Below are 25,110 nucleotides of genomic sequence, written 5' to 3' on the forward strand. Positions count from 1 at the left end.
CCATCATACATACTCTTCACAGCATTCAACAACGTCCCATCTACTCCATATATTCTTAATACTTTCCACATTCCTTGTCTATCCACCCTGCCATATGCTTTCTCCAAATCCATGAAAGCCGCATACAACTTCTTTCCCTTCTCTAGAAACTTTTCCACTAAAGATCTAAGAATGATATCTGATCTACACAACCTCTTCCCTTCCTAAAGCCTCCCTGTTCTTCTCCAACTAATTCCTCTGTTCTTTCTCTAACGCTGTCAATACGTATCCTACCATACACTTTTCCTATTATACTAAGAAGACAGATGCCTCTATGATTACCCCACACTTCTTTTTCCCCTTTTCCTTTGTACAAGGGAATAATTATACCTGACTTCCAATCCTCCGGGACTCTACCTTCCTCCCAAGCCAATCTGCACATTTTCCACATCCATTCTACTACTACCTCTCTCCCATACTTCAGCATTTCACCACACACTCCATCAATTCCTGGGGCTTTCCCCAATTTAACTTTCTTCATTGCTTCCACAACTTCTATCCTACTGATTTCTTCCTGTCTTCTCACCTCCCTCCTTTTCCCAGCCATTCCCCAGCCACTTATACTCGCATTACTTCCATCCTCTATGTTCAACAATTCCTTAAAGTGTTCTCTCCATCTGCTAACTTTTTCTCCCTTCTCCACCAGTAATCTACCATTTTTATCTTTCACTCCCCTGCTAACTTCACTTCCACCCTGTCTTACTCTTTTCACCTCTTTCCAGAACATTTTCTTACAGTCTCTCCACTTTACACTCAAGTTCCTTCCAAATTCCTCATCCGTTATCTTCTTACTCTCTCTTACTAATCGTTTCACCTCTTTCTTTCTACATATAACTCTCTCTTCCGCCTCTCAACTTCTTCCACGCCCCTATTTCTTATCCATTCATTGTATGCTTTCTTCTTTTGTGCCACAGCCTGTCTCACCTTCTCATTCCACCACTCTGTTCCTTGCACACTCCTCCGTCTTCTCTTCATCCCACACACCACATCACATGCTGCACATATTTCTTCTGTAAATATCCTGCACACACCTTCCACGTCCCCCATCTGCTCCAATTCATATTTACCCAATTGTTTCTCCACTTCTCTCTTATACTCTGCCTTTTTCTCATCCTCTTGTAACCTTTCCACTCTCCTTACAAATACTCGTTCTTCCCGTCCTTCCCTTCTTCTATTTCTCCATCCTAATTGGATCTTGATTCTGGCCACCACCTAATAGTGGTCAGAAAGTCCACTCCCCCAACCTCTATAAGCTCTTGCATCCATTACACATTTTCGCATCCTTTCATCCACACACACATAATCAATCACTGCCTTCCTTTCATTCAGTTCACCACCTACCCTTCTCATCACTCGCCATGTATACCTGTGGATCATTTTGTGCCTGAAGAGGGTACTGGCTATCACCAACCCCCACCCAGCACAAATGTCCACTAACTCACTGCCATTCTCATCTATCTCAGTAGGCACACCCCACTCATCAACTATTCCATCCACCTTCACATTCCCTACTTTACCATTGATATCACCGATCAAAAACACTCTTTCATTTCTTCCAAACTTATCCATGCACACTTCCACATTTGTCCAGAGCTCTTCTCTCACTCTGCTTGCACGATCTTGCGTTGGCGCATACACACACACAATCGCCCACATTTGTATTCCATCTTTCAATCTTACCCACACAATCCTTGACCCAACTGATCCATACTCTCTCATGCACTTCTTCCATCTTTTACTCACAACTATACATACTCCTTTTTTTGTCCTCTCATTCTCACCTACTCCTTCACATATACCCCATCCATACTCCCATTTTCTCACAAACTCATCTCTCCATTTCGTTTCAGTTATTCCGCATACATCAACTTTCGCACCCTCAAGCACCTGGACAATCTCTCTCTCTTTCACCTCATCATTCGCTCCCCTTACATTCCACGTTCCGATTATCATGTCCTCTGTCCGGTCCTTGGTCATCTTTTGGTCAATCCTTGTCCGAGGCTTATTGTTTGTCTTTTTAGTTAGTTGTTTTCCGGGGAGGGGCACTAACCCTCCGCCATAATAATAATAATAATAATAATAATAATAATAATAATGATAATAACAATGGTAACAACTGTTGTTGTTGCTGGTATCATCATCATCATCATCATCATTATTATTATTATTATTATTATTATTATTATTATTATTATTAAATATGTGTAACTCCTTGATCTGCAACAAAAACAAAACAGCAAAGTTTGTTGTAGACGGCAAGTGTTCAACCTCTGATATCAGAAGCGGTGTTCCTCAAAGTTCTATCTTTTCACATACCCTTTTTTGCTACGTCGTACATCACTAACCCTCTGAATGTACATAGGCTACAGTCCGATCAATCTATCAGTTTTTCACCCGTTCCTTGCAGCGGTGGCTCAGTCGGTAGAGAGGTGGCCTGCAGTCCTACCGGACCCAGGTTCAAATCCCCGCTGGGGCAGGGAACAATTTAAAAAAATTCATTAAAAAAAAAAAAAAAAAAAGCAGACTTTACTGATCTACCAGAAGACCCGCCGACATGTCTAAAAATACCCCTGGTAATACCAATACACCAGTCTTGTATGAGACAGCCCTAGCATGTATTCAATATGGACGGTGGGTGTTAATGACGAAGTGGTGACATGTTGAGATGCATGATATGTAGGAAGACTACTGGGCCACGAGAGCAGGCTGTGAAGCCTATGCCCAGAGTCGAACACATTAAAAAAAAAAAAAAAAAAAATCGCTGCAAACCGCATATGGTGAGCAGTGATACACATAACTTGTGCTTTGTTTATTAATTCTTCCTCTCCTATCCATGGCAAGTTTTCTACACGTACGGTATATGAACATAATATATTTTGCGACCTTACAGAGACTGAATTAGTAATGTGCGGCCATCATACAGTGAAATAATGTAGCGTAAATATAATAGTTAAGAGCGATGGAGAACGTGTAACGTGATTCATACTGGTTGTATATAGTGGTCTATCTCTTACACAGTTAACACAGTTAAACAGTGCACGAAACGTAATTTTTACCGTCACTCATGTTATCGATTTATTATCATGTGGCGATCATAGAATCTGTACGTGATGTGTTAGGTATCGGCTGAATAACTAAATGTTTTTTTTAATTTCTTCATTTTGTCAAGTATACTTCGTTTTATTCGTGCATCCGAAATACAGTTTTATTCAGTTCAGGAGACCGCCCTACTAATACAGTGACTAATGTAGAACATATCTAACCCTTACAGCTCGAAAGGTCTCTGGCAAGCTGAGAAATATCGTCTGGAGGTAGAAGGAATAACAGAAAAGGCTGAGCTTCTCATCAGTTTAGTACATGACTTGTGCATCACCCTTCACTGACCTCATTAAGCCTACAAGGAGTTGATGCTACCAGCTCCGATGTAACTTCATCTCTGACAGAGCACCGTAGACGCTTCTATGCTTTTAATGCAATAGATAACAGCTGTGGAGTGTGCCCTGCGAGAAGCCACATAACTGTGAACCTTATTACAGGCTTCGGTTCGTTTATGACAATGTGACATGATGAAAATTTGATTATTATGTTTTCATATGGGAATCTGCGGGTACCATATTAAAACTCAATCCATATACAAAGTTTATTTATGTTATATTACTCACACTACCATTTAATATATTCCTATGTGGCACTTCATTTCCTGTGCTGGGTATTATATACGGGTATCATGGTCTATAGAAGTTTGCATATAATGAATAATAAAAACAGACGTATTCACAAAAACTTGCTTTGTTATGTAGTACCTTGTGCAGCAAATAATGTACATTCATTTACTTGTATGTAATTATGATGGAGGACTAACACGTTGCACCGTACTTATGCCAGACAGACATACCAGCCTTCCCGGGACATCATCCGGAAATTACCAAAGTCATCATGACTGATGCTTTTTGAGATTTGTACAGTACCATAAAATTTTCATCCCTTTCAATAGTTTTCAGTACCAACATGCAATATACATGAACCCTCGGTGATAGAAAAGTTATAGTCAGCGAGATACAGACCGTGGATAACAATGGTTAAAAATAAATAACTCTTATTAAGTCCATTCTGCCCAATGATGTACGCTTAATTTTATTCATGCTCTTTCCAGACGATTATATTTAGCTTGGGAGAGAACCCTAGAAGTGAAAGGATTAAAGAAAGGTGAATCAGACTCGTTAATGAAAAAATTAAACTTGCCTGGCAACAACAATATTACACACGTCATCGTGATGAAGGGACAAAAACAAGAACGCAAGAGTGACTGAAGAGTGGTAAAGCTTTGCAATAAAACAACAGTACGTTACCAATGCCTTTCAGAGTGTGCACTCAGAGATCTACCAAAGTGTAAGGGATACTAATGAAACATTAACATCACACATTTCTTCATGTTAATAAGCGAGGCAATAAGATGAAGTCACGGAAGAACTTAACACGTTTACTCCGACGACGCATTTTTTAGTTTATTGTTGTTATCTCCATATGATTTTCTTCAGTTTTCAAAAGATCCATTGTGATGAAGGGGTAAATGAAGGCTACATGCAACCCCTCCAGTTCGAAAAGTCTCTACTAAGTGTATTGAAGTCGTCTGGCGGCAGCAAAAATATAATGAACAAGAAAGCACTCACAGCGAGCATACCTTCGCCAATGCCACTGCCATTAAAAAGGATCCATATCCGTGGATATAGGATCCGAATCCGGATCCGGATCCGCCCCAAATTTAAATTAATTCTTTTTTGGTCCATGGCCCACTTTTCTACAAAATTTCATTGAAATTCATAAAGAACTTTTCTCAAAATTCAACTATTTTTTCCTTCGCCCAGGGCCCACCCTTTCACAAAATTTCATCAAAACCCGTTCATAATTTTTCGAGCAATCCTGCTAACAGACAAACAAACAAACGCAGGCTAAAACACAACCTCCTCGGTGAAGGTAAAATGCTGCAACGAATTCAAGTGGTAAAGTAACAAGACTCACCAACTTTTTATTGTTTCACTTATCTATTTTTGTATTCACAGAGAGCAACATAAATGAATAAAGTTAAATAGCCATTACTTTCAGTCAGTGCACCGACTCCCTCATTCAAAAGACGCATTTTCCTTTTTATTTTTTTTTTATAACAGAACAGTGGAAGGAAAAACAAATGAATAAAAAAAATAATCCATTCAGCAGATTACTGGCGTCCTCCATTCATAAAATATCTGTAACAGTTGGACTTGAACAGCTGTAGGTTGAAGTCTGGGGAGAAACAACACTGGGGCAGCGAGTTCAAGAGAGATGCAGGTCGGGGAATAAAAGAATTCTGATAGGCAGGAGTTCTGCAATATGGCTGTGTGACATTCCAGTCATGAGCGCTACCAGATGCCCGTGTAGCACGAGGAAAGACGTGGAGAGGTGGCACAATTGATACGACTTCGTCTGAGCCTTTGCCATATAAGTATCTGTAGGGTAGGTAGTTTATTTATAATAGCAGGGTTATTAATAATTCCAACAACTTTGTTCTGCATTTTGTTTAGCTGTCTTAGTGCAACCTCTCCACATCCATTCCACAATTAAGGGTGAGCAATATTCAAGCTGCGAGCGCACATGACTCTTAAAAATTATAGCTAACTGCTCAACAGTGAAGAAGTTACTCTGTACAATAATCCAAGATTCTTTGATGCGGTTTTAGGAAGTGATCTGACATGGGAGGTCCAGCTACGGGCATTGTTAAATGAAACACCAAGAATTTCAATACTTTTGGAGATGGGAATATTAGTAGCACTGAAGGTAATATACGAATCTGGCAATGTCTGTCTATTAGTAAATTGTATATATCTGGTTTTACTAGCATTAAATGAGACAATGTTATTTTGTCCCCATTCAGTGATCTTAGATAAGTCTTGATTTATGGAGATGGTTATACTGAGTTGAGAGTTAGAGATATTAAAACTGAATGAACTGTGAAGTGTTGAGTCATCTGCATATGAATGGATGGGATTGTGGGTGACAGATAAAAGATCATTAATATGAACTAGGAATAGGGTTGGCGCCAGAATCATCCTTGTGGCACGCTTGCGTAAACTGAGTGGAAGTTAGAATATACATCATCTACTTTTGCTCTTATTTTTCTGTCACTGAGATACGAGGAAAACATGGACAGCAGGGAACGGTGCCACACTCTGTCGAAAGCTTTGGAAATATCAAGGGCTACTGCATGAGTTTCTCCATGTTGGTCAATTGACTGATGGATGGTATGAGTCAGGAGACTGAGTTTGTCAATGAGAAGGTATGAGCTAGAGCAGATGGAAAGGGTGGAAGACGTATGTAAGATATTCACGGAAGAGATAGGCGCAGCGTGTGTGGCGGTTTGTGGAGTGAGGAGGAGATGCAAGGGTGTGCAAGGGACAGCATGGTGGAATGATGAGGTGAAACGAGCTGTGGAACAAAAGAAGAAGGCATATGGTGAATGGTTGGCGAGTAGAGGTAGGGGAGAAGATGAGAGAGAGAAGAGAGAGGTATATGTGAGCAGGAGAAGGGAGGTTAAGAGACTGGTGAAGGAGAGTAAGAAGAAAGTGGATGAAGAGATTGGGAGGAATCTGAGTGTGAAATGGAGGGAGAGTAAGAAATTGTTTTGGAAGGAGGTAAAGAAAGTAAGGCAGTGTGAAAGGGGAAATAATAGGGGAGTGAAAGATAGGAATAATAGATTGTGGGTGGAGAAGAGAGAGAAATTGAGGAGATGGAAGGAGCACTTTGCGGATTTGTTGAATGTAGAGAGTGAGAGCAGTGTGAGTATAAGTGGTTGGGGAATGGCTGGGAGAAGAAGAGATGAGAGGAGGGAGGAAGAGATCAGTAGGGCGGAAGTAGTGGAAGCGATGAAGAAGATTAAGCTGGGAAAGGCCCCAGGAATTGATGGAGTGTGTGGTGAAATGCTGAGGTATGGGGGTGAGATTGTTGTGGAGTGGATGTGGAAGTTGTGTAGATTGGCTTGGGAAGAGGGAAGGGCTCCAGAGGACTGGAAATCAGGTATAATTGTTCCTCTGTACAAAGGAAAAGGGGAGAGAGAAGTATGTGGTAACCATAGGGGTATTTGCCTTCTTAGTGTGACTGGTAAAATATATGGTAGAATACTCACTGATAGGGTTAGGCATATGACAGAGGAGCTAGTTGGAGAAGAACAAGGGGGATTTAGGAAGGGAAAAGGGTGTGTAGATCAGATATTTGTTCTAAGATGTTTAGTAGAGAAGTATCTAGAGAAGGGAAGGAAAGTGTATGCTGCCTTCATGGACTTGGAGAAAGCTTATGACAGAATAGATAGGCAAGGTATGTGGAAGGTATTAAGAATATATGGAGTGGAGGGGAAATTGTTGAGTGCTGTGAAGAGTATGTACGAGGGAGCTAGGGCTACGGTGCGAGTGGATGGTGAGCTGAGTGAGTTCTTTGATCTCAATGTGGGACTGAAACAGGGGTGTGTGATGTCTCCATGGCTGTTTAATATATATATGGATGGGGTTGTAAAGGAGGTGCAAGGTAGGGCAGTGGATGTGGGGCTGGCCCTAATGAATGAGGGTGAGATTTGGAAGCTTCCGGTGTTGCTGTTTGCTGATGATACAGTATTGTTGAGTGAAGATGAATGGGAGTTGCAAGGTTTGGTGAATGAATTTGGGACAGTGTGTAGGAGGAGGAAGCTGAAAGTTAATGTAAACAAAAGTAAAGTTATGGTGTTTGAGAGGAATGAAGTCACAGAGTGTGCAGTGAGGTTGGATGGTGAGGATATGGAGAATGTGAGTGCATTCAAGTACTTGGGTAGTGTGATGAGTAAGGATGGAACTTTGGGGGATGAAGTACGTGAAAGGGTACAGCAGGGAAGGAAGGTTGTTGGTACACTGAAAGCAGTGATGAGAAATAGGGAGGTGAGTATGGAAGTCACTGCATGATGGCATTGTGATCCCTACCCTGACGTATGGAAGCGAGGCGTGGACCTTGCAAGAGGGGAACAAGTCAAGAGTGAGAGCAGTGGAAATGAGTTACTTGAGAGAAGCATGTGGAGTGACGTGGAGGGACAGGTTGACGAATGAAGAAGTGAAGGAACGTTGTGGGGTAGATGTGGATGTGGTTGAGAAGATTAGGAGAAATACACTGAGGTGGTTTGGACATGTGGAGAGAATGGAGAATGAAAGACTGACTAAGAGGGTGTATGTAGGTGAGGTGGAGGGAAGGAGAGGGAGGGGTAGACCGAGGATGAGGTGGAGGGATGGAGTTGAGAGGTATATGAGGGAGGGGGGGGTGAGTTGGGGGGAGGGTAGTCAAATGGTGGGTAACAGAGTGACTTGGAGGCGTTTTGTCTGCGGCCACCCTTTGCGGGATTAGGGCGTCGGGCTATAGATAGATAGATAGATAGATAGATAGATCTTTCGTGGCGAAAACCATAATGTCTATCATTAATTAAGTTGTTGGATTCAAGGTGTTTAACTTTGTGATTACCAATGACAATTTCAAATACTTTACCAAGAGAAGATGTGATAGCTATTAGTCTGTAATCTGAGGGGTCAGAGGAACTTCGTTTCTTTGGAATTGGGTAGATATTGGCTTCTTTCCATGAATCAGGGAATGAAGAAGTACGTATGCATAGTCTGAATAATTTAGCTAGAACAAAGGAAAGTTCTGGGGAGCACTTTTTCAAAACAATTGGAGGATTTTCATCTGGGCCCGGAGCTTTATTGGTTGGTAAATTGTCTAAGATGGATTTTACGTATCTAGTCTGTATTTTAAGTTGAACAATTTCGGGAGAGTCAAGTTCAAGTACTGGGACGTTCCGGCTAACAACCTCTACGGAAGAATTTCTGGCAAATGTACTGGCAAAGATATTCGTTTCCCCACGCGGGTCATTTGTAATGTTACCATCTGAAGATTTTAGTGGGAGTATGGATGATGACTTGTTAGAGTTATTATTGAAAGAACTGAGAGTAGGATTAAGTAGTTTTGATGCTTGATTTTGAAGAAAGTTTGATTTAGCGAGAATTATTATAGCTTTTGCATGGTTTCTAGTAATTTTAAATTGACAGTGATTCAGATGTTTTTAATTTTAAGTAAGAGTTATATGCTGATGACTTAGGGCCGTTGCTCTGGCACAGTTGCTATCAAACCGCTTTAGAGAGTTCGATCTTTTAGTGAACTGTTGACTTGGTATGAAAGTCCATACCAGCTAGTATAAAGTCATTAATGTGGGACTGGGTGGACTAAAGAAGAGAGACTGCCATGGAATGTCAGCAAGTTAATTTCTAAATCCATCCCAGTTTGCCCTATCAAAGTGCCATCGGGTCACCCTGACAGGTTCAGGACAGGGAGGTTTGGGGGTGCTGAATAATGAGGCTTTGATGAGCTTGTGGTCAGAGGATCCAAGTGGTGACAGTTCTTCTATCCTGTATTGTTCTGGATTATTTATCAGGAACAGATGAAGGAGATGGGCATTATGGTCCGGATTATCTGGTATTCTGGTTGGTTGCTTTACCAACTGCGTGAGACAATTCTGCAAGCAGCTTGCACTCTAGACCAGCATCATCAGTCCTGGCAGAATGCAATAACCATTCAACATTATGTATGATAAAATCACCCAAAATGGTAATTTTGGTGCTAAGGTTACTCAACTGTGTGGATATGGAGTCAAATACACTGGGTTCTGAAGAAGCACTGAGGGAGCAACAGACTACACAGATATATTTGGTAATATTCAGATAATTTAGGGGGAGGCGGTGGCTCAATCGGTAGTGACATGGCCTGCGGTCCTATCAGACCCAGTTTCAAATCCCCGCTGGGGCAGGGAACAGTTTAAGGATTTTAACTTCATGTAAAACAGAGATTACCAGTCTACCAGAAGACCCAATGGCATGTTGTAAAAATACCCCCACTAATACCAATACACCTGTCCTGTATGAGACAGCCCTAGCATGTATTCAATATGGACGGTGGGTGTTAGCGCCGAAGTGGTGACATGTAGAGGTTATGATATGTAGGAGGACTACTGGGCCTTGGGAACAGGCTGTGAAGCCTATGCCCAGAGTCGAGCACATAAAAAAAAATACAGTGAGTAATCAAAATAAGCTGAAGTTTAAAACAATGTCAAGTGCATATTCAGATTTGATATAACAACAGGTGCCACCCTTGTTATGGAAGTTTGTGAGGAGATGGTAACTAGGAAAAGAAAATGGGGATATTTCGGTAAAGGGAGAGATTTGGAGTTCTGTGAGGAACAGGGCTGGAGGGGATATGGACTGTAGGAAAAAAAGAACTGAATTCAAACTGGTAATGAGACCACGGGTATTGGTGAAGAATAAGGCCGCAGCTGCACTCCTCCACTGACGGGCATGAAGGAATTTGCAACAGTAGCTGCCGGCACAGTCGCTGCCAGCACAGTCGCTTGATGGCGACCGGGAGGACCCTGTGCCGCCAGCCCAACCCTGCCGGTGGCGGCAATCCGGAATACCACCTCGTTTACTGATATAAATGCAGCGGCCATTGGTAAAGGGAATGAAAATAGGTGTGCTATCTTATGTGCATGTAGTGTGGTGCAGCTATTTGAAAGTAGAGGTATTAAGAGAGTATGCTGGCCTACTTTCTGTGTAAATGAAAGCACTGAAAGTGTTCAGCAAAGGGAGATGGTCAGGATCAAGTCCTGAGGGCTGGTGAAACGGGAGCTCCAGCTCTCCGTCACCAGCTTGCCATCCACCTCGGGAGTACCGCCCTGTTCGACTGGTGCTACAGTCTTTCTCTTTACAAACTTTTTTTGTTAGCCTGGGAGAGACTTCTTCGAACTGACGGAGTTAGGTACAGCCTTCATTATCTCCTTCAGTACAAGGGCTTACTCCCAGACTTAATAAACTCAGCTGAAGGTAGCAAGACCAAATAATATGAAAACATAATCGGACTGAGGAGGTAAACCTTCGTTCAAACACTCATCCATTTATCCATCCAATCCATTATTGAGACATCAGAAGTGTAGGTGCCCGGGGATAGGGCTACTCAGTCTCGACATTTAACGCGAGGGTGACCAGTCCCACTTGCATCTGAGTAGCACTATGTGAGTAGTTAACCCCAACCACCCCTAGGATGTAAACCTTTGCGGGCCTCATCTAGTTGGAGCACCTTAACCCACCAAAAGACCAAGAGTTATTTGCCAATATGGTTACCACCTAGCATAGTAAATGGTTTCCTCGATTACATGAAACCATTAGGTTTGTCACTTAGTGAAGAGCCACTTGAAAGTGTGGATGGTGAGCGCCACCACCGACCACGTGATTACTAAATAAATCAGTAAAGTGCGCTCAGTACGTGCTTGACAAGGAAGCGGGCGTTTGCACATATGCCTATCATCATAATTTCGTCTTGGTGTAAACTTTCGACATTTCTGGTGAGGTAGTTGAACAATAAGAGAAGAATAATTAAGCTAAAATATTTACTCTCTCACGTTTTCTCTCTGTTTTCTCTCAGGATGTGCATATTCTGTAGCTAGGCTCCGTAGCATTTATCACACGCGCAATGTTCGTTTCTCTGCTCCCGACTTGCCGTGTCGATGAACTGCGTCGGAAAACGCTTGGCTATTGATCGAATGATAACACCCAGAAATAGGGAGATTACCCTTTCCTAAATATATAAAAAAAATGTTCATGTAAAATTTAAGTATAACATCCAATATTTAATTGTTAGAATCCATGCAAGAAAGCAGTGTTACAACAGGAAATCTTTTTAAAATTTGATTTCATACTGGAGCGTGTCAATTGCAGCCTTGGTACATTCGCTTGGAAAGCTAGGATTCCACGGGACTTCTTTGGCCTCAATAGCAAAATTTATTGATTGTATCTACTCTTTACTGAAAGAATCTCTTCTCTCTCTCACACAGAAAAGTTATTAGCCTCTGAAAACCGTCGCGGTCGGGCCGTGTTGTGTCGGGCCGGGCTTGGTCGTGTCGGACCGTTATGTCTCAGCTGAACGTAGAGTAGGCTAAACATCGCTTCCTTCGCTGAGCTTGCTCGCTCGTAATTAGCGTATTGCACTTAGCAAGCCTTGATATATATCAGTCTCATTGTATTACATATTAAATTACTCAGTTCGCACTTTTAAAAGCTCCCTTTACACTTTTATTATTCCAGCACTGCCTCACAGCTGAATAAAATCGAAAGATGTTAGTCAGATAATATTATTGTAGTTCTCTTGCACCAAACATAAAAGGGTTAACATCCTCAACGTCATGCATTGACATGACGGCAATAATAGTCATATACGGGTATGTCCTTATATTATCCACCTGTTTGAACCACATATTTGTGGAGGTAAGATAATTCCTTTCTGGTTTTATATTTGATATATACAAAACTCTCAGTGCGTATCCAACTGTATTTCATTCATTTCATTCATTGCCAGACGCCATGTATCCCAAACGGGGTGGCCAACGGCTTAGAGTTAACTGTTTTACAGGGAGGGGCACTAATCCTCCACCAACCCCACTTGACACGTAGGGATGCCAACAGCATCTGGTGTTCCCAGGCGGTCACCCATCCAAGTACTAACCAGACCCAACGTTTGCCGGCTCATTTATGGATGAGGTGGTTGCCGAGTCGGTAGAGAGGTGGTCTTCAGTTCTAAAGACACGAGTTCGATCCCCAGGAAGGACAGGGAACAGATTAAGAATTTGAATTTCGTAAACGCAAAGTCCCTTCAACATGTAGCAAAAACACTCCCGCAAAGATCAATACACCAGTCTTGTATACGACTGTCCTAGCATGGATTAAATATGGACGGTGGGTTTTAGCGCCTAAGTGGTGACATGTGGTTTGTGGTACATAGGAGGACTGATGTGTTTCGGGGAATGGGTTGTTAGGCCTATTGTCTGAGTCGGACAAAAAATATGATTGTCAATGGAAAAGTTTTACTTCGAATTGTTACTTCGATATTTAACCTATTAAACATTAGTTTCCTCAAGACGAATAACTCAGTCAAACAAGACACCATAATGTTAATTCTTAGAAACGCCTTCGGCAAGTGAACCCTTGGGCTGAAGGGGCTGTGACGATGAATTGGCATATAGTGATAATTATTCCACTGGTAAAAATGTCTGTGGTATCAATTTTCCTGTACCCTCAACAGTAACAACAACAGTCTGTTTCCTGCACCATACAGCTACACTTTGACACTTTCATGTTTCACTTATCGCATCATGTTGACCAAACTTATTCTCTTGCCACAAACCACCGTGTTACTGAGAGAGAGAGAGAGAGAGAGAGAGAGAGAGAGAGAGAGAGAGAGAGAGAGAGAGATATGAAGGGATGGGGTGGATGGGGTGGACAATAGCGGATCCAGGATTTAGGAAAGGGTGGGGGGGTGCTGTTTGTCAATGTAACGGGCGCCGAGCGCCGAAGACGCGCGGCAATAAGCTAGGGGGTCTGGGTGTGCGGTACTATAATTGTTATTATTATTATTATTATTATAGCTTTCTATTTTTACTGACATTGATATTTGATAATAATCAGCTCTTAGGGGCGCCATTTCTAGCTGAAGGGGGGGCGGCCGCCCCTCCTGTCCCCCCTGGATCCGCCACTGGGGGTGGAGAGGTATTTGAGAGGTGGGTATGACTTGGAGAAAGGGCAACCTGATGGCTGACATGGTGACATGCATGGAGAAAATGTGCTAGTGGCCACCCCTTCCGAGATTTAGGCATCGGGCTATAGAAATATAGATAGATACATACACAGGCAGAAAGATATTTTGTGGGATCATAGAAGGAAAAGATAGACATTTTGTGGGGACACAGAAGTAATGAGGGGAAAAAAGTGCAATTAATCCAGCTTGTGACTAATTATGGGGTATTTCGTATCGAAATACACGCAAAGTTTCAATATACCTTGCATATATGAGAAGCCTATAGTAACTGACAACAAATTAAAAGGATATCCTGTACAGTATGTGGAATGACGTCAGGTGAAATTATGGTACTTTTATCTCTTGATCCGAATGGATCCTGATAGAGTAAATCATTATCATTATATTACCCATATAATTTAATAAACAACTTAATGTATAGGATGATACTATGCGAAATATGCTACTTCTCACATAAATTGCTTGATTGATAATAATGATCATGATCATTATCAACAACAACAACAACAACAACAACAACAACAACAACAAGAACAGTAGCAGCTGCTGCTACAGCATCGTCATCATGATAACCTTTTTCCCCACCTAATTTAAAAAATAAATGAATCGATACCCAAACACTGTAATCTGTTCTAGTCCTACCTTAGCACGGAGAAGAGTTTCTCTGTGACGTAGTCCTTGCAGAGTGAGTTTTCAAAAGAAAGATAGAACTTGTAGTGCTTTGCCATCATGGTGTAGCAGTGGTCGGTGGAGGAGCGAGGGCAAGACAGTTTGCCGCAGTGTCCAATTATATCCACCTGAGGATTAAACACAGAAATAGGGTCCAGTATTGTGATCTGACCTTGGTAATCATCATTGCCGGAAAAGCCAGACAAAAGGATTACAGTTTTTGACATGTGTCTATTACCACAACCTCTGTTAGTGCCTCTAATGCACTGTACATTATCCCAACTATATCACTATCACCACCACCACTGTCCTCATTAACACTGTTACCATACCTGTCAAGATCATCACTATCACTTACACTACTACAAGCATGACTATCATCGCTGCAGCAATGTGTACGAGTATTCTATCAAAAGGTTGAGGTCACTTTTGAGCATGCGTAGATGCGTACTTAGGTGACCAAAGCTAGTAGCATTAGTTTACCAGAATATCTAACATGAATGACTTGTTACCTCTAGGGAAATTAGTTCAGTAATCTAAAGAGATAATTCTGTACATATGCAGATGTACTTACAGATCCCAGAGTAAACTAGTGATTTATATGGAAAACTGACGTCATCTGAATCAGTAACGTGGGAGATAATTTAGCGTGTGTGCGGATGTAGCCTAGTGTACATTTAGGTGCACAGAACCATGATGTGACAGTTCATCAGGAGGTCCAATTTGATCTCGCGTCCTTTTGTATGGCAACTAGGATCAGTAATTTGGGTGTGCCTGATGCTGCATACACAAGCAGATTTGGCCTTACATTCATGAGATGAAAATTGTTCTTTGCTAATCTTTCCTTCCTGACGGTTTCGATGTGCAAGGGCTTTGCTTAGAGTTAACCTCTTCAGTCAGCTAACGTATTGTTTAATACATTTTTACTCCCTCCAGATTATTGTACTCAGCTTAGGATTTTTTTTTTTCTTTTTCGAACAAGAGGGCTGGATATAGAGTAGCTTTCATTAACTGCTTCACTGCAAAACCCTCCCCTAAGTTGAATAAATCTCTCTGGAAGCAAGAAGAATAAGCCAACCTGACTGAAGAGATATACTTACAGTGCAGAACTTGACCGATCACCAGTTAGGCCACCTTTGTGCTCCACTTAGCTACAGGAGTTGGTGTGTCTGCTTCTATCTCTGAGTCACAAATCATAAGTACCTTACAATATCTTACGTTGTCTACACTCGAAAGCGCATTATAAAATCTGCGACCTCGAAAGTAAGGATTAGACGATAATTTCTCACTCGATGATGATTGAATATTTTGTCTGGTGTTTCTTTATGGTTGCTAACTGAATTCTTTGTGTGATGCAGGCTAATCACATAGCAGTTACAGGTGATCCATATATAGCTGTCGAAGTTTAGGGCCTTGTCGCGTTAGGCCAGAATAATACGATTATAAGAAAAAGCGACACTGAAAAAAGAAATATTGAGAAATATAAACGAGAGAGAGAGAGAGAGAGAGAGAGAGAGAGAGAGAGAGAGAGAGAATATTCCAACATTTCTCACCGTCACAAACTTTTGCATGGCGGCCACCAGTTTCTCCCTTCGAGAGTGCGTGTAGCAGTTGGACACGAACCATGCGATCATCCTAGTCTTGCCTTCTGCGTAGTTCCTTCCTGAAAATACTGAGAGAGGCGATGGAGGAGTGGCGATGGGTAGACGGTGGAAGCGGCCGTAGCTGGTGATATACAGAAAGAAGTAAATAATGAAAAATATAGTAACTTTTCATTTCTTGTACTTTTACTCACTTTCCCCTCACTGGAACGCAGCCATGATTATTTTAAAATGCTTCTCTTCAGATGCCATGAAACAACTATGCACAAAGTTTCACAAAACAATTATAATATAAACTGATTCATATTTTTGAGTAAATCTTCTAGAACAAATTTCTAGGATTTGAAAAAAGATATACTGTAACGTAAATACAACAGTATACATATTAGTATGAACACACACACACACACACACACACTATATATATATATATATATATATATATATATATATATATATATATATACTGTATATATATATATATATATATATATATATATATATATATATATATATATATATATATAGTGTGTGTGTGTATGTGTGTGTGTGTTCATATATATATATATATATATATATATATATATATATATATATATATATATATATATATATATATATATATATATATATATATATATATATATATATATATATATATATATATATATATATATATATATATATATATAGTGTGTGTGTATGTGTGTGTGTGTTCATATATATATATATATATATATATATATATATATATATATATATATATATATATATATATATATATGAACAAACATACATACACACACACACACAATATATATATATATATATATATATATATATATATATATATATATATATATATATATATATATAATGAACACACCCAGACACACACACATACACACACACACACACACAATATATATATATATATATATATATATATATATATATATATATATATATATATATATATATATATATATATATATATACAGTAGTCTGACCCTCTTAGGTCAAAGAAATATTCATGGCTGCTCACCACTGTATGGCGGCAGTTCATGAACAGGCTCATCTCTTCACGCAAAGAGAGTGTAAGAAGACGTGTAGGTTGAGGTGGCCTGGCTGACTTCCTCTGAGTCCTCCTCGCTCCTACCCACGAAGACCACCATCTTTTCTGGCTAGGGCTCTAACTTAAGAGGGTCTCCGGAGAGAGGGAGGATGAGGTGGCTTTGTTTTTCTCCTCAACTAGCTCCTCTTTCCAACTCCTAAATGGTCACCACCTTTCTAGTCTACGGCTGTGGCTCAAGAGGGTCTCGAAAAGGGTGGGAGAAGAAAACAGCCACTATACCAATCCTGGCTGGCTTATGACTCGGGTGGGGGGAGTGCTTTTAATGTGGCTGCTGCTAATGGGCTCTTCTAGAGTCTGAAGGTGTTTTTATCGTGCCCTGGCAAGCTACCCCTCATCAGTGTGTCCGATTTCATGTATTATGATAGCTGTGTGATTCATCTATAATATGTTTGGGTATAATGATATTTTTGTATAATATATTTGTGTATAATAATATGATCGGTGTATAGTACGACACAAAATCGGGAACAATAATGACTGGTAGGTTGCCAGAGTATGATAATGACACCTTCAGTCTCATGTGCTGCGACTATAGTATGGTTGAACCTATCTATTCTGGCCCTAGTGCAGCATTTCCCAAGCTGGGGGGGTGCTCCCTCCTGAGGGGCGTTTAGGAATGCCAAGGGGGGCATGAGGTAATCGATTTCAACATAAGGCTAGACCATTCAGATGCATACAGGGTATTCCCAAAGATATGTATGAACAAGAAACTTTGATAGGAAAACTTCACAACCATCATTTTGAGCAATCTCATGAAGTGTTGCCATCTAACATCTTAAGCATCCATATAGAACAGATAAAAACATCGTTGTTTAGGCGACAGAGGGGTAAGGGGGCATTTTGAATACAATCCTAACCAATGGTAGGGCACAGTGCTAAAAAGGTTGGGAACCCCTACCCTAGTGGGTCGAAGAAGTACTCAAGTCTGCTCAACACTGCAAGGCAGCACTCCACAAGCAGTCCTTAAAGAAGCCTCCAGTCTGAAAAGGGAATAGTCTCTCCAGAGCACAGTGAAGATATTGTTCTGCTGCACATGCCACCCACGACAGATACGTAAGTCGTATGCTAACAATTTCGTGTCACATCAGTATTCGAGTGATCCGTATTTGAGATGCGAGGGAGCATGGCACTTGTACACACCACTCTGATATGGTTTTGCAGTGTCTGTGTCTGTTGTAGAATACACACACACACACACACACACACACACACACACATTACTCAGTGTAGCCTATCTAATCGCAAAAGAGAAGAAAGTACTTGTCCGAGCTATCTCTCGATGATAAACAGTGGGATTAGATAGGTTGGGACTGAAGGCTGGAATCTCTCCTTCTTTGTACTAGTAGAGTGTTATGGACACCATTGCTCAGTATTTGTGTTTTTTAAAAGCCGCTAAAGCTGCTTTGTGTCTCCTATGCAGTGGGAAGGGTTCATTTCCTAAAATATTTAAAGCCCTGCTCTAGTTTTTCCAACCTCTTACCGCTCAATGGCCACCAGCGTCGAATGACGTTTAGCCGATAAATAGCTGCAGGCGTCGTTTGAGAGCAGCCTATAAAATACTGCCAAAATTTTTGGGAAGTGAACGAACGTTCTGAATGTCTTCAGACTGACTTACACTACACATCGATACACCTCATCAAGCAGTCCAGAACCTGCTGCTGTGATGAGTGGATTTTAGATTTTTTCGCTCCTGGCCATGCCTAAACAAGCACAACTACACCCAATATATCAACCCAGGCAGAAAATATAATCTTTGTCCTCTCTTGCAAATCACACACAACAACCTGTTTACGATTATGAATTAATACAGGCACAAACAAAAAAGACATGGTAATAAGTGAAAAATACATTTTTGTGTTGGTGTCTTTACCTATTCTTTTTTTTTTTTATGTGTCCGACTCTGGGCAAAAGCCGCAGGGCCTATTTCTCGGGGGCAGTGTGTTGTACTGGTTTGGATCATTCAGTGCAGTGCAACTTGTAGAAAACTGTGAAAACTTTCGGGAAGTGAACGAACATCTGGGACATGAGACTGACCTTCACGCTCTCACACCTCATCTGTCACTGTCAGTTCATCACCTGCTGCTGTGACGAGTGGGTGTACGATTTTTTTCGTTCATGGCCCTGCCTAAACACACATAGTTACACCCATTATCTCGACCCAGACAGAAAATATCATCTTCTTCCTCTCTTGCAAAACACACACAACCACCCTGTTTACGATTGTAAATAAACACAGGCATAAACAATAAAGACATTAAAATGCATGAACTGCAGCATATTGCCTCCAGAAACTCCCCGACACCCCCACCAGGACCTCACAGAGGAGCCGCAGCCGAACCACGAGACTCAGTGCGACAACGGCACAAGTCAGCCCGGGGCGAGCACCCCTATGACACGCAGCTGCCTCACCGTCGCCTTAGCAGGAATCTGACACTTCCTTCGGGGAGAGGTACCGCCATATCAGATTGGGGTGGAGCTGCCTATCCAGCTCCAAACAGCGCCCCTCAGGAGTTGGCCTGTAGCCACTCCTGCCTTCAACAGGAGTGTGCCAGTAGCCTCTCCGAAGGTGTCTTCCTCTTTGGGACGGCTGGTAGCCGAATGTCCCTCGTAAGGGAATCGGTAAACAACCGACCTGAGGGTAATCAGGAGATGGCCTGTAGTCGCTCCCGCCTTCGTCAGAAGGAGTCCTTCCAGGGACGTCTGGTAGCCACCTGACACCCCATCCTGCAGATGTTAGCCTGTAGCCGCTCCCGCCTTCGCCAGACTGCTGGTAGCCGCTCTGAAGGCATTGCCCCTGAGTTAGTCTGTAGCCGCCCCTCCCTCTAGCAGGAGACGACCTGTAGTCGATCCCACCTTCGTCAGACGGCCAGTAGCCGCTCTGAAGGTGTTGCCCCTGAGTCGGTCTGTAGCGGTTCCTCCCTCCGGCAGAAGGAGATGGCCTGTAGTCGCTCCCGCCTTCACCAGACAGCCGGTAGCCGCTCCGAAGGTGTTGCCCCCAAGTTGGCCTGTAGCCGCTCTTCCCTCCGGCAGAAGGAGATGGCATGTAGTCACTCCTGCCTTCATCAGATGGCCGGTAGCCGCTCCGAAAGTGTTGCCCCTGAGTCGGCCAGTAGCCGTTCCTCCCTCTGGCAGAAGGAGACGGCCTGTAGTCGCTCCCACCTTCGCCAGATGGCCAGTAGCTGCTCCGAAGGTGCTGCCCCCGAGTCGGCCTGTAGCCGCTCCCCACCCCTCCTGCAGGAGTCGGCATGTAGCCGCTCCCGCCTTCATCAGACGGCTGGTAGCTGCTCTGAAGGTGTCCAGAGGCACTCCGATTCCCCCTGCCAGGCCACGGCCAGTAGCTGGGCCTTGGCGCCTCATAGTCGCACCCTTAGGAAGCCACGGCCAGTACCCGGGCCCCAGGGCTGGAGACAGGCGGAAGCAGTCCCGCCACCCCAGCGTGAGACGAGGGCCCAGACTCCCGACACAGAGGACACAGGAGAATTCCAGAGAGGCCTTAACGCCTCCCCTGGCCTCTGCTCCCTACGCCTGGCCCTAGAGAAGACCCACCTGATGGACCCTTATTCAGGTCGGTGCTGCAGTCCCTCTCTGACGGCGCCACATGGTTCTGGGGAATGCAGCCCTAGGACACTCCAGGCCCATCCCAGGATGCCCGGGTGAGACCTCCCTATGCCCCGACTGCGGAAGACCTCCACCTGCGGCCGAAACATGAGGCAGAGATTTCTGGACCTGTTTGGCCTCAGTCCTGAGGGCCACTCCCCTGTACCCAGCCTGGAGGATACGGTCCCCGCCGCCACCTGCAGCCTCGGATGAAAGAAGACACCCCTGCGAGTCGTCCTGTGTCCTGTCGGCACGCCCTCCCCTGGCGGTGCCCCAGTCCCGGCAGAATTGTCGCCGGCGTGTCTTCCCACCGCCCCCACCATATAAGTGACTCATGTTAAGTGTGATATTGCCCCACGTTAGTGTAACAGTGCTGTAGTAACATAGTGCACCGCGAATAACAGGTCAAGGGTTCACGAGAAGTTAGAAAGGGAATGAATTATATCACAGGGCGGAATAATAGTAACAAGTGCAGTGTCTAAGTGTTGGTGAACCAGACTCACGGAGTGACGCCCTTGTATGAAATCAGTAAGACACTCAACCTGAGGGATTCATATTAGTAAAATACCCAAATGCCCCTTGCTATCAGAAAATAGTGAAGAGAAAGTGTTAGTAATACCCTCCCTCTCATATTATAATAAATATAACGAGACTCTCAGTCCCTTACATCCTCCCTTCTTGAATCTCCTCTCGGCATTCCCTACGTACGTGAAAATCTAGAATCGTGTTACAATAAATTACCAAAACCTCTTTGCTACCAGAATATAACAAGTCAAAGTCTCTAACATTAACTCCCACTTTATATTACTATAACTATAACCAGTTCCTCAGCACGTCGCCCCTCTCCCCCCCCCCGTGTGAGACTCACCCCCAACTCTCCCACGTGCACTGAGACCCTGTGTTCTGAGTAAACCTGTACACTAAACCTAGAGTGTTATCCTCAGTGCTTGTTGAACTAGTATCCTGCGAGATACTGACTATCTAGTTAAGGATCATAATTCACCAAATACTGTGTTGTATTATCTGCTGTTTGTCTTGTGTCTTACCGAAGGAATACACGTGTAAAGGTTATTGCCTGGAGTTTTTGTGTCCTGTCTCTCTCTTATATGCACTAAGCCCCGGTCTTGAAAGAGGACCCCGCTACACGTTAGGTATTCTAGGACCGAGTAGTCAGGTCTTTTTCACCTAGCATTACACTTGTGGACAGCGGTGGTTCTTAACCCGGGCATACGAGGGAGGTAGTGAAGAAATATTTGGCAAAATGGCAACAAAACCACACGTGCAATTACCCAAGTTTGACCCTGACCAGTATGGTATACACACGTATCTGGCAATTATTAAACCCTTACTGGATATTGGCTTTGGTAATGACCAGCAAAAAGTCGCAGTCACACTTCCACTATTGGGCAAAGCGGCGGCGAACATAGCACTGAAAGTCGTCCCGGAGCTCACCTGGCAGAACTTTACGAAGTTCGTTGTTCAGGCCATCACCCCATCATTAGGGAAAGTGGTGGCTCTATCCCAGTTGGATAGTTTTCCATTTGACGGGGATTTATATAATACCCTGATACAGGCAAGATGCCTAGTTACTGCTGCCTACCCGGAGGCAGATGAGGAAACCCGGGATCAACACACTTTCAACACTCTTCTCAGAGTGCTTCTGAGTGTTGTCAAACAACACTTTACCATCCATGACCTGACTGGAGACATGGATAGAGATATCCAGCTCATACAGCGCCTCCTGACCGCCTGCCCTACACCACAGCAAATTAATGTAGTGAAGAAATGTCCCACTCAACCCCCGGCTCCTCCGATCATGCCACGTCCGCCCTTGCCTCACACCAACCCCACCCCGGCGCCGAGCCCGCCTAGGGCACACCCCTCCCGCCGGCGCCCTGCCCCCTGGGAGAACTCTAACCTGATTCTAGTGAATGGGAATTCACAGCCTGCAGCTCCCGGTGTCCCTTACATGACATACGGGACCAGCTTAAGGCCATACACCACAAGCCCATGGCCCCCGGATCACGTAAGGTGTCCTCTCTGGAGGATGAGGCCCCGGAGGACAAACTGGCACCCATAGAGGAGCCCCATCCTGGGGAACAGGAGCAGGAGCAGGAAGATGGAAGCGCCAAACAGCTGGATTTTTAGGCCCGACCCCACACCAAACCACAGTGGTGGGGGCCATTACCCCCAAATATCGCCCCCCCAGTGTACCACAAGATGAAACTGAACGGCGTGAAGGCCAGATTGTTAGTCCATACGGGAGCGGCCAGATCCTGCCTTTACAGCCACTATTTCTCCCGCATAAATCGACCTTTGGCCCACTCCGCCCCACTGCCACTCACCTTGTGGACGTGGGGGATGGCCCCCTGCCCATCCATGGGGAGACACGGGCCCTACAGGTTGACACCCATCAGCCGGTGTCAACCCAACACCAATTCATTATTTTCAACTCCTCCTGCCGGAGCTATGAGGGGTACTTGGAACTGGACCTACTCCAGAAGCTTGGAGCTACCACAGACTGCCGCTACTGGCAGCTCCAGTTCCGTGCCCTGCCCAACCCCATCCAGGCCGTTTGCCTGTAAGCCACGGCCTCGGCCGGATGATTCGCCCCCTTCTCCCCTTCCTCACCCCCCTCCACCCCTTCCTCAACCCCCTGCTCCTCCCACCATGCCTCCCCTCACCACCCCTCCTCCTTCTTTCCCTGCCACCATCTCTGCTGCCATTACCATCCCCCCCCATCATGAGGCCTGGGTGCCCCTCAACCAGCTCTCCAGCCCCTCTGTCTTGTTCTCCACTCTCCTCCCGCTGGGAGCCCTCTCCGCCTGCCTATTATCTCCCACTTTCCTCCCCCCACATCACGCCGCTGTCCGTATCGCTGACCTTGCCCCTTCCCCCCTCACTCTCCCAAAAGGGCTCATCATCAGAGAGATGGAGAAAGCCGAGCCCTGCGCCCCACCCTCCTTCCACTCCCCTGCCCCCCTGCCACCCATCCCTGACCATCTCTCTGCCCAGCAGTCAGACACCCTACGCCGCCTTCTCCTGGATTTTCAGGATCTGTTTGCAGCAGGACCAGCAGACATAGGACACACCACATACCTGTCGCACGAAATTCATACGACAGGCCCACCCATTAGACAACCATCCCAACGGAAAAACCCCAGACAACGGGAGGAAAAGGACCGCCAAGTACAAGAAATGATAGAGGCGAGCGTCATTTCCCCCTCCACCAGCTCCTGGTCCTCCCCCGTCGTTCTAGTGAAAAAGAAGGACGGCACAATGCGATTCTGCATCGGTTACCGCCGCCTGAACGACGTCACAATCAAAGATGCCACCTCCCTCCCACGAATCGAGGATTCCTTAGATTCCCTTTACGGGGTGTCTTGGTTTTCCACCCTCGACCTCCAGTCTGGATACTGGCAGGTCCCCCTGTGCCGAGAGGACCGAGGCAAAACGGCCTTTTTGACAAGTAACAGTGAACATTACGAATTTAATGTCCTGCCGTTCAGACTCTGCAATGCCCCGCCACCTTCTCCAGGCTTATGGAATCTGTCCTTAGCGGTCTCACCTGAGAAATATGCCTGGCGTACTTAGATGACGTCATCGTCTTTAGCCAGACCTGGGCCGACCACCTGCAGCGCTTCCGCTGAGTCTTCACCAGGATTCGCCAGGCAGGCCTCAAATTCCGGCCCTCTAAGTGCGTCCTGGCTGCTTGGACTGTCTCGTTCCTGGGCCACGTTATTTCCCAGGCAGGACTCTCCCCCGACCTTAACAAGCTCCACGCCATAGCAGACATACCTCCACCACAGGACGTCCGTGGCATCCGTGCCTTCCTAGGACTAATGTCCTATTACTGCCGCTTCATGAAGGGATTTACCCACATCGCAAAGCCCCTTCACGATTTGACCAGGAAGGGGGAACCGTTCCTCTGGATGGAAGAAAGGCGAGCTGCTTTTCAATAGCTCAAAGACAAGCTCGTCTCTGCCCCTATCGTGGCCTTTCCCGATTACGCCCTTCCCTTCTGCCTCTACACCGATGTTTCCCCCTCCGCCATAGACACCGTGTTAGCCCAGGTTCAGGCAGGCCGGGAACACATCATCGCCTGCACCAGCTGCACCCTGAATCAAGCTGAAAAGAACTATGCCGCAACCAAGCGGGAATGCCTCGGCATAGTATTGGCCCTCCAGCACTTCAGGGCATACCTTTCCAGGACTCAGGTTACTATCATCACGGACCACCAGTCTCTCCAGTGGTTACGCCAATCTGATTCCCATAATGCCCAACTCATCAGGTGGTGTGAGACCTTCAAGGAATTTAATTACGAGATCTACAGGCCCAGAAAACTCCACACCAACGCGGATGCCCTTTTCTGCCTCCCCACCCACACCCTCCAGC

At 44.4% G+C, this 25,110-nt stretch overlaps 1 protein-coding gene across 1 annotated transcript in view; it reads right to left on the reverse strand.

The window, feature by feature from the left end:
* The window catches only part of LOC145407786 (alpha-(1,3)-fucosyltransferase C-like), a 269,611-nt gene that overhangs the window by 19,643 nt on the left and 224,858 nt on the right, over nt 1-25,110 (reverse strand). Inside the window, exons 6-7 of the mRNA XM_080278650.1 lie at nt 15,936-16,107; nt 14,356-14,510 (exon numbers count right to left, since the gene is read on the reverse strand). Coding sequence (XP_080134776.1) covers nt 14,356-14,510; nt 15,936-16,107 — 327 coding nt within the window. The remainder of the gene's footprint in view (nt 1-14,355; nt 14,511-15,935; nt 16,108-25,110) is intronic.

Source organism: Coenobita brevimanus, chromosome 74 (assembly GCF_032717465.1).
Source record: "Coenobita brevimanus isolate Jiangsu-jjx chromosome 74, ASM3271746v2, whole genome shotgun sequence".
NCBI lineage: Eukaryota > Metazoa > Arthropoda > Malacostraca > Decapoda > Coenobitidae > Coenobita > Coenobita brevimanus.